Genomic DNA, 13,295 nt, shown 5'->3' on the forward strand with positions numbered 1-13,295 from the left:
TTCAATAATTACATCTTTATTGGCATCCTGTTCTAATTTCTCCCATCCTTCATGTTCTAGAAATTGGGCACTAGCACTACATAACACTTTAGATGTGCCTTTCTCCCAAAATCTATATGCCCTATGGTTTGCCTGATAACCAACGAAGAAAAAATCTTTTAGCTCTATGTTGCCCTTTTTTTCTGAGTTGTGCAGGAATATGCACCCATGCTGGTGCACCAAATGTGTGCAGGTAACTTAGATCAGGTTTCCTGCCATGCCATCTGGTAAATGGAATTTCACCTGTTGTTGTATTAACAACGTTGTTCAATATGTTATTAGCACACATTGTAGCCTCCCCCCACAAAGAATCAGGTAACCCAGAATCATTTAACATTGTTCTAACCATTGCCTGTAGTGTTTGGCCTCTTCTTTCAATAAAAGCGTTATGTTCTGGCCTGTATGGAGCAGACTTCTTATGCTCTATTCCAGCTACCTTAAGTCTGTTCTGGAATTTGTTATTAATAAATTCCGTGCCATTATCTGTCACCAGGGTTATCAGTTGTCGTTTAGACTTTCTTTCAGCAAACCTAAGCCAATTGAAAAAATGTTGATATGTTTCAGTTTTGCTTTTCAATAAATAGCAAAACCCATATCTAGAATAATGGTCCATAATGCTCAGTATATATCTAGCACCTCCCATACTGGGTTTCTTTGGACCTATTATGTCTGCAAATACTACTTCTAAAGGTTCTTTTGTTTTGAAACCATTTAGCCTATTTGCAGGCAATACCTTGCTCTTATCTTCACAGCAAACATTACAACGCAAATATTTATCACAAGATTTTAACCTTATTCCTTCAGATAACTCAACTGTACGTTTTAGCATTTTAAAATTTACATGCCCCAAACGCCTATGCAATAAATGGATACATTCATCATGAGGCTTTATATTATTAAATACAGTTTGAGCCTCCCCTTTCTTACTATTATCTAAGACATATAATGTTCCATTTAAAGCTGCAGTTACCCTTTTGTTATCTTTTTCAATTATGCAATTATTATCTTTAAAAGTAATTACATAACCTAATTTATCTAATACCCTTACTGAAAGCAAATTAAACTTTAGTTGCGGTACATACAACATTTTTATATCCTGGTTTATGTACGGACAACGTGCAAAACCTTGACCTTTCGCTTTCAGGTTCCAGCCACTGGCAAGTGATATATGTTGAGAACTTGTAGACATTTTTATAAATTTTGTCTTATCTCTTGTGATGCAGTGGGATGCGCCACTGTCAACCACCCATAAATTATTCTTCACATCAGAGTTGCTAAACATGGCTAGTTCAAATGCTTTCTTTGGCTTTTTTACATTCTGGCTTTTTCTCTTTTTGCAGAACCTTGCCAAATGTCCTCTGCCTCCACAATTAAAACACTTTTTAATTGTGTATGCCGTTGAAGATAAATTCTCTTCTTCCAGGTGCTGTAATTTGCTTTGCTGGTTTCTTTCAAGCTTTGAAGATAATTTCTCTTCTTTCTTATCTTCTCTCAGCTCGTCACGCTCACGCCTTCTTCTGGCTTCTTCTAGTAGCCTGCCTGTAATCTCGGTTAATGAGAGGCTTTCTTTTGGCAATACCTCTAACGAAGTCACATAGTCATCATAGCTTTGATCTAATGAAGATAATATTATGTAGACTTGTTGCAGTTCATTAAATATAAGCTCTTTTTCTTGCAAATCTTGAAAAATGCTCTTCATACAGTTTAAATGAACTAACATATCTCCATTCCTCTGAAGATGCGTTCGAAAAAGCTTCCGTGTAAGATTTATATGTGCTCCTACACTGTCCCGAACATAAATCTTCCTGAGGTTCTCCCAGCAGTTTGCAGCATTTTCTTCTCCACGAATATGGACAAGCTGCTGATCACAGAGAGTCAGTCCTATGATGCATAAAGCCTGCTCATTTTTCAGTTTAAAGTCTTGTAACTTTTCTTTATCATCATCATTAGCAGGATCCCAGCTACTCACATCTGGTGGGTTTGCTATAATGTCCCACAAACCTTCTCTGCGTAGAAGTAAACTACATTTCATTGACCATGAAACATAGTTTGTTCCATCCAGCCTGGATATCATGGACAGTTGTGACAAATTTACTTGTGCCATTGCTCTTCAGATATTTTGACTATTTTAAACTAATTAAAACAGTTTGTTTTTACAGTAATGTGCAACTCACACCAACTCTCTCTGCTATATCCTGGTTAATTAGACTATGCTGCTGGGCCCATAACCAATGTTAGGGTTTGAGGATTAACCCCTAGCAGAGTATTGCAGCAGTAGTCAAGCCAGGCAGCCAAAGGAGAGCGGAAGGGCCCCAGAGTATACACACACTGAACACAAACACTGTTTGTAGTTTAAATAGTTTTTAATCCAGTTAGAGTTTAAGCATTGTCATTCAGTCCATTAAGTCATTCACAGTATTTCCATCCAGTAAGACTCACTAGTATAGTCCAAGTTAAGAGTCCTTGCAATATCTTTATCAGCCGATAAAGATATCTTCTCCTCCTCCGGTTTCACTCTCCAGAGAAACAAACGCTGGATATTCAGTAGAATTACGCAGTAATCAGCAAACAGTAGCAAACAATAACAGTTCAGTCACAGGCACTCACAGTCAGTAATCACAGTTAGTCGCAGCAGCACACAGTTACAGTAGCACACAGTTACAGCCAGCTACAGACAGACAGTAAGCTTTCCAGCTTCTAATGCTTCCTTATATTGTAACTTCTAACCGCACCCTTAATCGGCTAATTGCCTGCTGCATTGTGCTTAAAGTGATAAGCACTTAAACCATGATATCTAAGTTTTATATATTTATTCACCCAAACCATATTTGGTATCAATGTTATACCTAACAATCTGAATGTAAATAAGGTGTCCATGGGGCTACTGAAACATCTTAGGTGTGAAAAACAATCATGTCACTTTTTTCAGTGCCATTGTAACTTCAACCGGTCATTAAATGAACTGATGTAAGTGGAGGACTACCTTTAATTGGTAGCTCTAGTTCAGGGGGTCTCCAATCTTGGCAATTTTATGACTTGTGAACTTCAACTCCCAGAGTTTCTCATCCAGATTGGCTGGCGGAGAAAATTTGAGAGTTGAAGTCAACAAATCTTAAAGTTGCCAAGGTTGGAGACTCCTGTTTTAGTTCATCCACAGCCTTTTTCTGCTCCATCCTTTCTCTGCAAGTTGCCAAGCATCCAAATGTAAATCACGTGACCATGGAGATTATGCAACAGTCATAAGTGTGAAAAATGGTCATAATTCACCTTTTTCAGTGCCATTTCAAACAGTCACTACATGAACTCTAAGTAGAGGACCACTTTGGTTTGTCTCTCTCTGTGAACTCCAAACAAACTTAAGACTTTTTTCCTCATTAACATCTTAAATGCCCTTGCTTTCATCAGACCTCATTTAAATAGACTTATATGTAACGTATTTGACTACATGTAACTGATTTCCTATGCAAAGGGGAAGTTACTTTTGTCCTGTCCAATCAACTTTTCTTACATTTTCTTTAATGTGTTAACAATGAAATAGAATTTAAGCTGAGAATCGAGAGGTTCTCTTTGAATGAGAGGAATCCTTTTTAATCAGAGCACTTTGAACAAATCGTAATGAAATGATCTTCCTGCCTCGGTCCGTTTCATTGGAAAATATCCATGCTGAGGTTTGAGGCTAGGAAGCCATATCAGGCTTTCAGCAGCCTCCAAATATCACATGAAAACAGGGTGTGTTTTCAAGATTAGTTGTTGTTGGGTGTTGTTGAACACTGATATGTCACCCAAAATGTTGGACACATTTCATAGATTCATCATTACGGGCATACATCTACAAGAATTGGAACAAACATTGAGTGAAGCAAATGAAAAATATGGAATAGATTGAAGTTTAAATAACGATAAATGCATGTTTAATATGTGTTATATACAGTATATATATCTATACATAACAATTGTATACTGGTAGTTTCTTTCTCACTCTGAAAATAAATTCAATTTTATTTTGTATGATTTCCTGTTAACATATCATAAATATAAACACAGAGACTGATAGATAATAAGAAAGATTGGATCCATCCTGGATTGTAACAAAGTTACCTGGGTTTAATTGGACTTTTCTTAAATTCCAGCTCCGGTTGTGGTGAGTAACGTGGGATAACTACAAGTTACTGAACGTACAGCAAAAGGAGAATATGTCTTCCATTTGGTCCATGTCCTCCATCCAGCAGGCATACATTTAAAATCAAATGTTAACTCTTTTATTCTTTTGCTTTTTTAAAAAAATTGGAACTATTTTCACAATTGTTAGCAATTCAAGCTTTCATGTTTGGTGTTTTTTCTAGTTCTTTCTGTTGGTTCATTGACTGATTTGGCAGCCAAGATTTAAAGGTAGTTCCTGACTTACAACCAATCTCTTGAGGACCATTCAATTGTGACAGACCCTGCCTATCTATCTATCTATCTATCTATCTATCTATCTATCTATCTATCTATCATCTATCTATCTATCTATCTATCTATCTATCTATCTATCTATCTATCTATCATCTATCTATCTATCATCTATCTATCTATCTATCTATCTATCTATCTATCTATCTATCTATCTATCTTATCTATCTAACAAGAAAGACATTTTCCTGTTAGAAAATTAACAGGAAAGACAACAGCAATTTGTATCAGCCAAAGAATGGTATGTTAACATGGTATGTTAAGTTATAATTTCAGGGTGTCTTGAAATTGCCCTTTCATGGAACCTCCGTTTTTTCCTTCCACTCACCCCCTTGATTTTCCATTTTCTCTTGTTACCAATAGTCTAGGACTAGAGAGTCTACTGAATTATAAGTGGACCTCTGCTAACCTGGGGCTTATTCGAGCTTGTTAATACCGAAATATCTTTCTGCATCTGGATGGTGCCATTCTACAAAAGGTTACGCACCACAAATTAGATGCTAGAGGCATTGATTTTATATATGTACCTTGTCTTTTTACAGTAGCCATAATATGACAAAATAAAACACTAAGATAACATAAATGCTAACATAAATGTTAAAGGTAAAAATCAAGAACATTTATTAAAGAAAGCCTGGAATAATGCACAATAAAATAGAACAAATACAACTGAAGCTTCTTTTTTCTTTTTAAATTCTGGTAGCCAAAACTGTTACAGTGAAAAGGTCAAGGCAAAATAAAAAACGGATGAAATTAATAAATAAAAATGCTTCTCGAAGGAGAAACTTTTTTAGCGGGGAGAGGGGCAGGAACTCCCCCTTGCATCCTGTGTTTCATATGAGCATTAAGAAAGATACTTTTGCAACTACAAATAAAGTAATAGGGAAAGGAAAGATCTGGGAAATAGGAAAAACAGCAGCTGACATTTGGTGAAAAGATACAATGAACTTTCAAGATGACTGCAAGGCAGAAATACCCCTGATTTTCTTATTCGTTTTTCTTCCATCTTTGCTTGATTGTTTGATTCAATTCAAGCTAAAAATCTAGGCCATTATTTTTACTAAAGTTGCTGGAAGGAAGAACCTCTCTTTTCTTCTTAATGTACAAACCCAAACACACATGTAATGCTGAACCTAAGAATAAGAATAAGTTCCTGAAATTTAGAGTTTGAATACTTGGCCTTAGATGCAAAACTAGATGTATGTAGCAAGAAACCTATATTGGGTTGGGCCAGGGAGCCAAAAAACATATATTAGATAGTTAGTTTGGTATAGTGGTTAAGGCACCAAGCTAAAAACCAGGAGGCTGTGAGTTCTAATCCTGTCTTAAACTCGAAAACCATCTGGGTGATTTTGGACCAGTTATTCTCTCTCAGCCCTGCCCACCTCACTGGGTTGTTATGTGGAAGAAACAGGAGGAAGAAGGAGTATTATGTATGTTTTTCACCTTGAATTATTTATAAAAGTAATAAAGGCAGCATAACAAAAACTAAGAAATAAAATACAGTATAAATAACTCAAGATGACTTATTCACTAATCCAGCTAAATAACTTTTCCCTAATTTGATGTTTTAAAAGTATACATTGGACTGCCATTGCCACTATGGTACACATGAATTGATAGACAATTTCTGAACAGTCTGGGACAATTGGATCAGATGTTAGAAAATGTAAAGGCATCAGTCTAATAAAATTCTGTATTTATGTCGGAATGGAGAATGAAAGAGGATGGGAAAAGATTGCATCTTTAAGTATTTGCCGCAGTTCTCCAGTTACAAGAGAAAGAATTAATCCTGTTACATGTTGGTGATTTCCTAGAAGTTGGAGTTTGGTTGCAAATCTATATATATAAAAGTGAAATACCACTCACGCATCATCATAAAATCTCCAGAACCGTAAAGCCTACAAACTTAAAATTTGGCACATATGTTTCTCTTGGCTTCTAGGTGCTCACTAAGAAAGGATTTTTCAAAAAGGCCATCAGAGCATTAGTATTTCATATATCATTATTAACACGCTCTGAGTTCCACTTCCTCTCCCTGCCTGAAAAGAAATCTGTTCCAAATGTAAAACACAAGCAGAGGAGTTTCAGTTTTAGTTTCACAGCAGCAACCAGCTTTAGTACAGAACAGTTGAGCTAAGCCATGTCCAGGCTCCTTGCTGTCTCCTCTTTGCTCATACAGCAAATACTGTTTCAGTTTCCATGTTTCAGTTTCCAAACAGCCCTCAACTCTCTCACACACTGACAGGACACTAGCCAGATGAATACCGATGGATGCTGGTAGGCAGAGGCACAATTCCCCCCACTTATTTTCCTCCCTAAAAACTAAGCCTGATTACATAGTTTCATAGCAAAGCATGGCTATAGAGCTAATTTACTCATATTTGGAAGAGACCAAAGGAAGTCAAAAAGAGTTACGCTTATTTCTATATTTGAAATGTTATACATTGATAATGCTTAATCTTGCTTAATCTTACTTCTGCAACCTTTGGAATAATGATCTTGAATGGCATGTTTTTGTAAATCAATGGCAGAGTTGTTCAGAAAAACTAGATATTAATTTATTTATGAAATGCCTTAAGGTGGTCCTCCAGCAGACTTGGGGCACCTTACCAAATATGAATTCCAGAGATATGAATTTCATTGCAATTTAAAATCAGGTTACTACAACTGAAAATATAGTGGAAACCCCAGAAAACGTACAATTATGATTGATTACATTGTCTTACTGCTTGGAATGCAATTTGTGAACTGTAATATTAATTCATCTGATCTCAGTTACCATCTTTGGCACCAACCCTGTGAGATGAATTGGGCTTAGAGAATGAGTGACTGGCCCAGGTACACCTGCACTGTCCATTTTGAATATAGTTGAAAGAGGAAGCTTGAAAGGGTTCTCAAGATCGGTGCTACATGGAACAAAACTGACTGAATCTAGATGTTCTGCTTCAGATACCATGAAGCCCCCACCCCCGTGTGTTTGTGTGTTGTATAGGTATGGGTAGACATATACTGTACACTTTCTTTTGAAAACAGACAATAGAATTTCATTTTCAATGTGTGTCATGTGCCCACAATAAAAAAATGGCAATAAGGGTTAACTTAATGGGGATGCGTTCAAGAACAAGCAAAAATCGTGTCTCAACTTGGAACCCTTTGGCACTTGAGAGACCCCCGCCAAGAGCGGGGAGTCTGCTCTTCCTCCACCTCCTTAGCCTTAGGATCTCAGGGTTTCTTCGCTGACGGGAGTCTGCGGAGAGCATCCGTCACGCCTCTCCAGCGACGCGAGAGGTTGCCGCTTACGAAAGCAGAACGGGTGTCTGCTGTAATTCCCGAAAGCCGCCACCAGGGGCTCCCGAGTCTCCTCCCCAAGTCTCCGCCTTTTCCTTCGCATGCGGTTGCCTTATGGCCGCTTGCGGAAGCTTGGCTGGGGAGGGAAGCGTGTCATTTGTCGGGTGAGCCGCAGGCAGGACCGGCGGGAGAGTGGCCGATCGGCGTGGGGAGCGGACATCCCCGAGAGGTACCTGGACAAGGGGAGGGCGGGGGCAGGTAGAACAGGGAGGGGAAGAAGGGCCTCCCCCAGAAATGGGGAAGGTTTGAAGGAAGGGAAAATAAAGAAAAGGGAGATTCCCCCTCCAGGAGAAAAGGGGTTCATCATGGGGGGTAGGGAAGAAGGCAAGGACATTGGGGTCTCCCCGAACTCACTCCGTCAATTTCTTGGAAACCTGTAGCTGGTTGTAACCTGTATTTGGCCTTTAGGGAAATGCCAGTCCCGTTTCTCAGAAAGGCAAATCGCCACCCCCCCACCCCCCCGTCAAACTCCCTTTGGCATGTCCGGGAAAATCCTGTAGTCTTCAATTACTTAGTGGAAAACCTTCTCTCCCCTCCACCTCCCCACCATGCCATTTCGGCTCCCTGCTTGTAAATAAGGTGCCGGCCTTCCCCACCTTCAGAGCGATTATTACCTATTTGTAAACATTACAACAGTCCTGCACTGTAGGTCAGTACTACACATCTCCTGGGAAGAAGACGTTGGCATGGCGAGAAGAGCCTAAGGCCCACCTAGTAATTTCGTGGCAGGCTGGCTCAGAGCTCTGGACTTTCTGATTCCTAACTTTACATTTCTAGAGCTTCAGGAGAGACAACTGGGAAAAAGATTTCTGGCGATTTTTGGAAAACGAAAGCAAGAATTGAGGTGCTCTCTGAGTTGCTTGTTTTCTTGCAGGCGTTTCGTTAGCCAAACTAGGTAATGTCATCAGTGCTAGTGAGGAGTGCAGTTTCCTGTCAGTTTATATTCTATAGAAGAGAATTATATTCTATAGAATTAGAATATAAACTGACAGGAAACTGCACTCCTTACTAGCACTGATGACATTACCTAGTTTGGCTAATGAAACGCCTGCAAGAAAACAAGCAACTCAGAGAGCACCTCATGTCAAACCTAAGCTACAAATATTCTTCAATAGGAGCAAGAACTGCGTAGGATGAGTTATTGCTTTTGTTTATTTTTTCATGCCTTCTTTTGTACGTAATTCTTTCACTGCTTTATTTCAGCCTTGAAACAACAGTCTTGTAAGGTAGATTAAGCTGAGAGCAAAGGAAATGTCCAAAGTACAGGTTGTTCTCTATTTGCAACAGTTCATTTAGTGACTGAAGTTACAACACTGAAAAAAGTGATATGGCCATTTTTCAAACTTTCAGCATCCCCATGGACACATGATCTAAATCCAGACACTTGGCAGCTGACTCATATTTATGACGGTTGCAGTGTCCCGGGGTCACCTGATCACCTTTTGCAACCTTTTGACAAGCAGAGTCAATGGGGAAGACAGATTGACTTCACAATCGTATTACTAACTGCAATGATTCACTTAGCAACTGTGGCAGGGAAGATCGTAAGATGGGGCAAAATTCATTTAACAAATGTCTCACTTAGCATCAGAAATTTGGGGCTTAGTTGTGGTTATAAGTCGAGAATTACTTGTAATTTTGAGATTATGCCACACCAATAAATAATGGCCTTGGGATTTGTTGGGGTGATAATACAATAATCCTCATACCTTGGTTCAGAGTTTACAATTATCAGTTTGGATCCATGCATGACTTAGGAACCAAAATAGCATAATTTGTCTGTTGATCTACAGTTGGAGGCAATGAAAATTCCTATTACATGATGCTGGACTGGGGACAAGAACTAGTTCACACTTGACATGATTTATCCCTTGGGTTACATCAGGAGAGCCAGTTTGGTTAAGGCACCAGGCTTGAAACCAAGAAATAGTGAATTTGAGTCCTGCCTTAAGCATGAAAGCTGGCTGGATGACTTTAGGCCAGTAACTCTCAGCCCAACCTACCACACAAGGCTGTTGTAGAGAAAGTAGGAAGAGGAAGGAGGATTAGACATGTTCACCACCTTGAATTATGTATTATTTTTCAATTTCATTGTACACATGTTGTGCATTGACAATAAACATTTGATTTGATTTATAAAAGAAAGTAATGATAAAATATTGAATAAAAAGGTAGAATGAATGAGCTGAGTTCTTCACTGGTGTTGTTTGTATACATATATAGAGTGGAATTTGTGGGATTCAGGTTTTCCAGAACAGGATTTCTCATCTGTATTCTATCTTATTCTTCCTATTCTCATATCTTCCAAAGTGTTGTTTTTTTATGGACAATATTCTGTTCTCATCCATTTTCCCATGAAAGAAATCCTAAAATTCTTTAGCTAAGTCTCCACAGCTGACATCTAGTGGGCAAAAGCTAGTTACAATTCTCTAAGCAATCGAAAATTAGAAGATAGTCTTTTAGGATATCTTGGTAGTTAGAGATATGTAACTTCTCACTCAATAATTCAGACAAAAAATGGAATTATACCTATTCAGAGTAAGTGATGGTTTCCTTTCCCTGAATGTGTTCAGACAAAAGAATCTCAGATTATTTAATTGGATTCCTGCATTGAGCAGGAAACTGGTCTTCTATGATCCATTTTTGTATAATAGTTAAGGGCTGAATTTGCTCAGTGGCCATGAAGTAAGTATTAGGTGTACCATGTGATGGTTGAAAAGTTTGTCTGCAGGGGAGAAGTAAAAAAAGTCAAGATGGTGCATCACACATCACACATAAAAAGAGACGGGGCTTTGATTTTATGGTTATGGTTGTAGCTTTTTTTGACTTCCTAGCACAAGGGTTCCCAACCTTGGCAGCTTTAAGGTGCATGAACTTCAACTCCCAGAATTCCCCAGCTAGCCATGCTGGCTGGGGAATTCTGGGAGATGAAGTCCACATGTCATTTCTCTCATTTTAAAGTTGCCAAGATTGGGAATCTCTGCCCTAGCAGATAGCTTGGATTGTTGTGTGGGAGAAGTACGAATGGAATTAAGTCTTCTGACTCTAAAGAAAAATTAAGGCTGGCAAGCTGGCACTCTGGTGAAGAACACTTGTATTGGGTTAAGTTTTTGCTTATAAAGAGGGAGAGGTATTTCTGAAAAGTGAGGACTGAAGCAAAGATATGGCTGATCTTGTGGTTAGGCTCCCAGTGGGTTTTCTCCCCCTTCCACTTATTCTTCTTTCTGTTTCTTTCTTTGCAGTTCCTTTACAGTTTTGGTGATTTGCCTCCACGTTCGTGACTTGCGTCCACGTTCCCCAACCATGGCTGAAGGGGGTACAGATGGGAACCAGCCACCGCGCGAGCATCCCCGCAATTTGCAGGGGCTGCTACAGATGGCAGTCATGGCAGGCAATGCCGAACCTGGTCAGACGGAACCTATGTCTGATGAGGTGTGCACCTGGGCTCATCAGGAGAGGGAATCGAGTCCATCGTTTAGACACAAGGGATTCCTGATTATCCAGGCAGGAAATAAGATACAAAGCAGAGGCCCTAGATTTACTAGTAGGATGTTGGACAAGGATAATGGACGCATGGATTCAAGTCCATTCTTAGACAGGGAAACTTGCTGGATGGCTTTGGAGAGTTAGCAGAATCCACTTCATGGGCTTGTTTGGGTTTTTGGGAGAAAAAATAGAAGAGAGAATGTATAGTTCCTGGACGAAAGACTACCTTTAAATCTAGATCAGTGTTTCTCAACTTTAATCATTTTAAGATGTGTGGACTTCAACTCCAGAATACGCCAGCCAGCAAATGCTGGCTAGGGAATTCTGGGAGTTGAAGTCCACATCTTAAAATGACTAAGGATGGAAAACACTGATCTAGATGATGATGGTAATGTTAATTATCAGCCTATATTATGTGCAAGAAGAAAGGGGAAAAAAGTGCATCTCTAACAAACCTTATTTACAATGGCAGAATTACTTTTAATAGAATTCATTGAGGGAAAGGTGAAAACTAAACATATAAACACTTCTGATGCCTTCAGCAAGGAAATGAGATGTTATCATCCTAAATTAAGCACTGAGTCTTCCTAAGAATTAGGAAAACCTGGGTTTAATCTATCCCTAGACATGGTAATATCGGATCTGTGGTGCTCTCTCAAATTAATTTAATTAATAGGATTATTGTTGATTTTTTCCCCTGGTTCTTATTTAGTTATACTAGGTTTTTTTGTATTTACTGATTAGTTACTCACTGGTGATTGTGCTACATTATTGCCTTTGGGATAACTGCTTGTGCCACCATCTTCATACCGCATATTGCTCTGAGAGAAAAAAGTTAGCTCTAATACAGCATTTAAGGCATCCTAAACACAAAAAGAGAAGATTGTTTACCGATTTTCATTCCTCTCCTCTCCTTCTCACCACTAATGGTCAATTTCCCAGAGGAGACAGTGGTTGCAGGAAGCCATGGTTGAGGCATTTCGTGGTCAGATGGATGAAGTGGAGCAAATGAAGGAATGCCTGCGTATTTTAGAAGAGTTAAGCCCAGGAGCAGAACGTGGGGAAAGTTCAGAGGAAACGCATTCAGATCTTGATCGAAGGGAAAGTGCCCTCGATGTACTGGCAGAGTTGTGTGAAAACTTGGATAACGCTGCAGGTACAAAAACAATCTCATACCTGTGTACGTGAAAAATTGTTATTTGAGCATAAGAGGTCCATACTGCAGTATTATTTTCCCTGATTCCAACTCAGATGTTTCAGAAAAAGGAAGCATATATCTTTCTAAGAGGAAATTCACTTATAGCACAGGGTTTCTCAACCTCGGCAACTTTAAGACATGTGGACTTCAACTCCCAGAATTCCCTCAGTTAGCCCTTCTAAAGTCCACACGTCTTCTTAAAAGTTTGGGAAACTTTGACTTAAAATAATGATTACAGCCAAGCCAAGTTATTGCAAGATAAGGAATTCAAAACCAGCTGAGCTGAATAAAATTTTTGCCCCACCATATGGTCACTTGTCCCAAGAAAAAGAAAACCTTCACCAGCACTTCCCAAAGAAAATGTAACAGGAAGCTTAAATCAAAGGGGAGTGACTTTTGAAAGCCAGCCCCTACACTAATTTTATGGCTTCGGGGATTATGGGCATGCTGTTAATGCAAATTGAGAAGTATTTGGAAAAGGTATTTTTAAAAGGATGGGTTTTTCATGGTTTTACATGTATAAAATCAAACAAAGGCTTGTTTGTTTTTATTTCTGAGAAATTACACTTTGCACTTGGGCAATTTGGAGCAGTATAATCTGGGTGGGCTTCAAAGGATTTTGGGATGGGAAGTACACATGGGTGCAGTTCATTGACTGGTAGGTATAATTCTTAATATGCAAAATACGCTAGTGGAAATCACTGGAGAATCACAAATGTAAAAGTACAGATTTCCAGAATTCTCAGCTTAAGTATATTTACTGTAGAAT

General features: G+C 38.9%; 1 protein-coding gene across 1 annotated transcript in view; it reads left to right on the forward strand.

The window, feature by feature from the left end:
* The first annotated feature begins 7,869 nt into the window (after positions 1-7,869).
* HSPBP1 (HSPA (Hsp70) binding protein 1) overlaps positions 7,870-13,295 on the forward strand; it is a 30,754-nt gene continuing 25,328 nt past the window's right edge. Inside the window, exons 1-3 of the mRNA XM_026677444.2 lie at positions 7,870-8,011; positions 11,085-11,274; positions 12,271-12,484. Of these exons, the coding sequence (XP_026533229.1) occupies positions 7,884-8,011; positions 11,085-11,274; positions 12,271-12,484 (532 nt within the window). The 5' untranslated portion in view covers positions 7,870-7,883. The remainder of the gene's footprint in view (positions 8,012-11,084; positions 11,275-12,270; positions 12,485-13,295) is intronic.

The sequence above is a fragment of the Notechis scutatus genome, chromosome Z, assembly GCF_049901735.1.
Source record: "Notechis scutatus isolate UNSWTSFEM ecotype Mainland chromosome Z, rNotScu1.2, whole genome shotgun sequence".
Lineage (NCBI taxonomy): Eukaryota > Metazoa > Chordata > Lepidosauria > Squamata > Elapidae > Notechis > Notechis scutatus.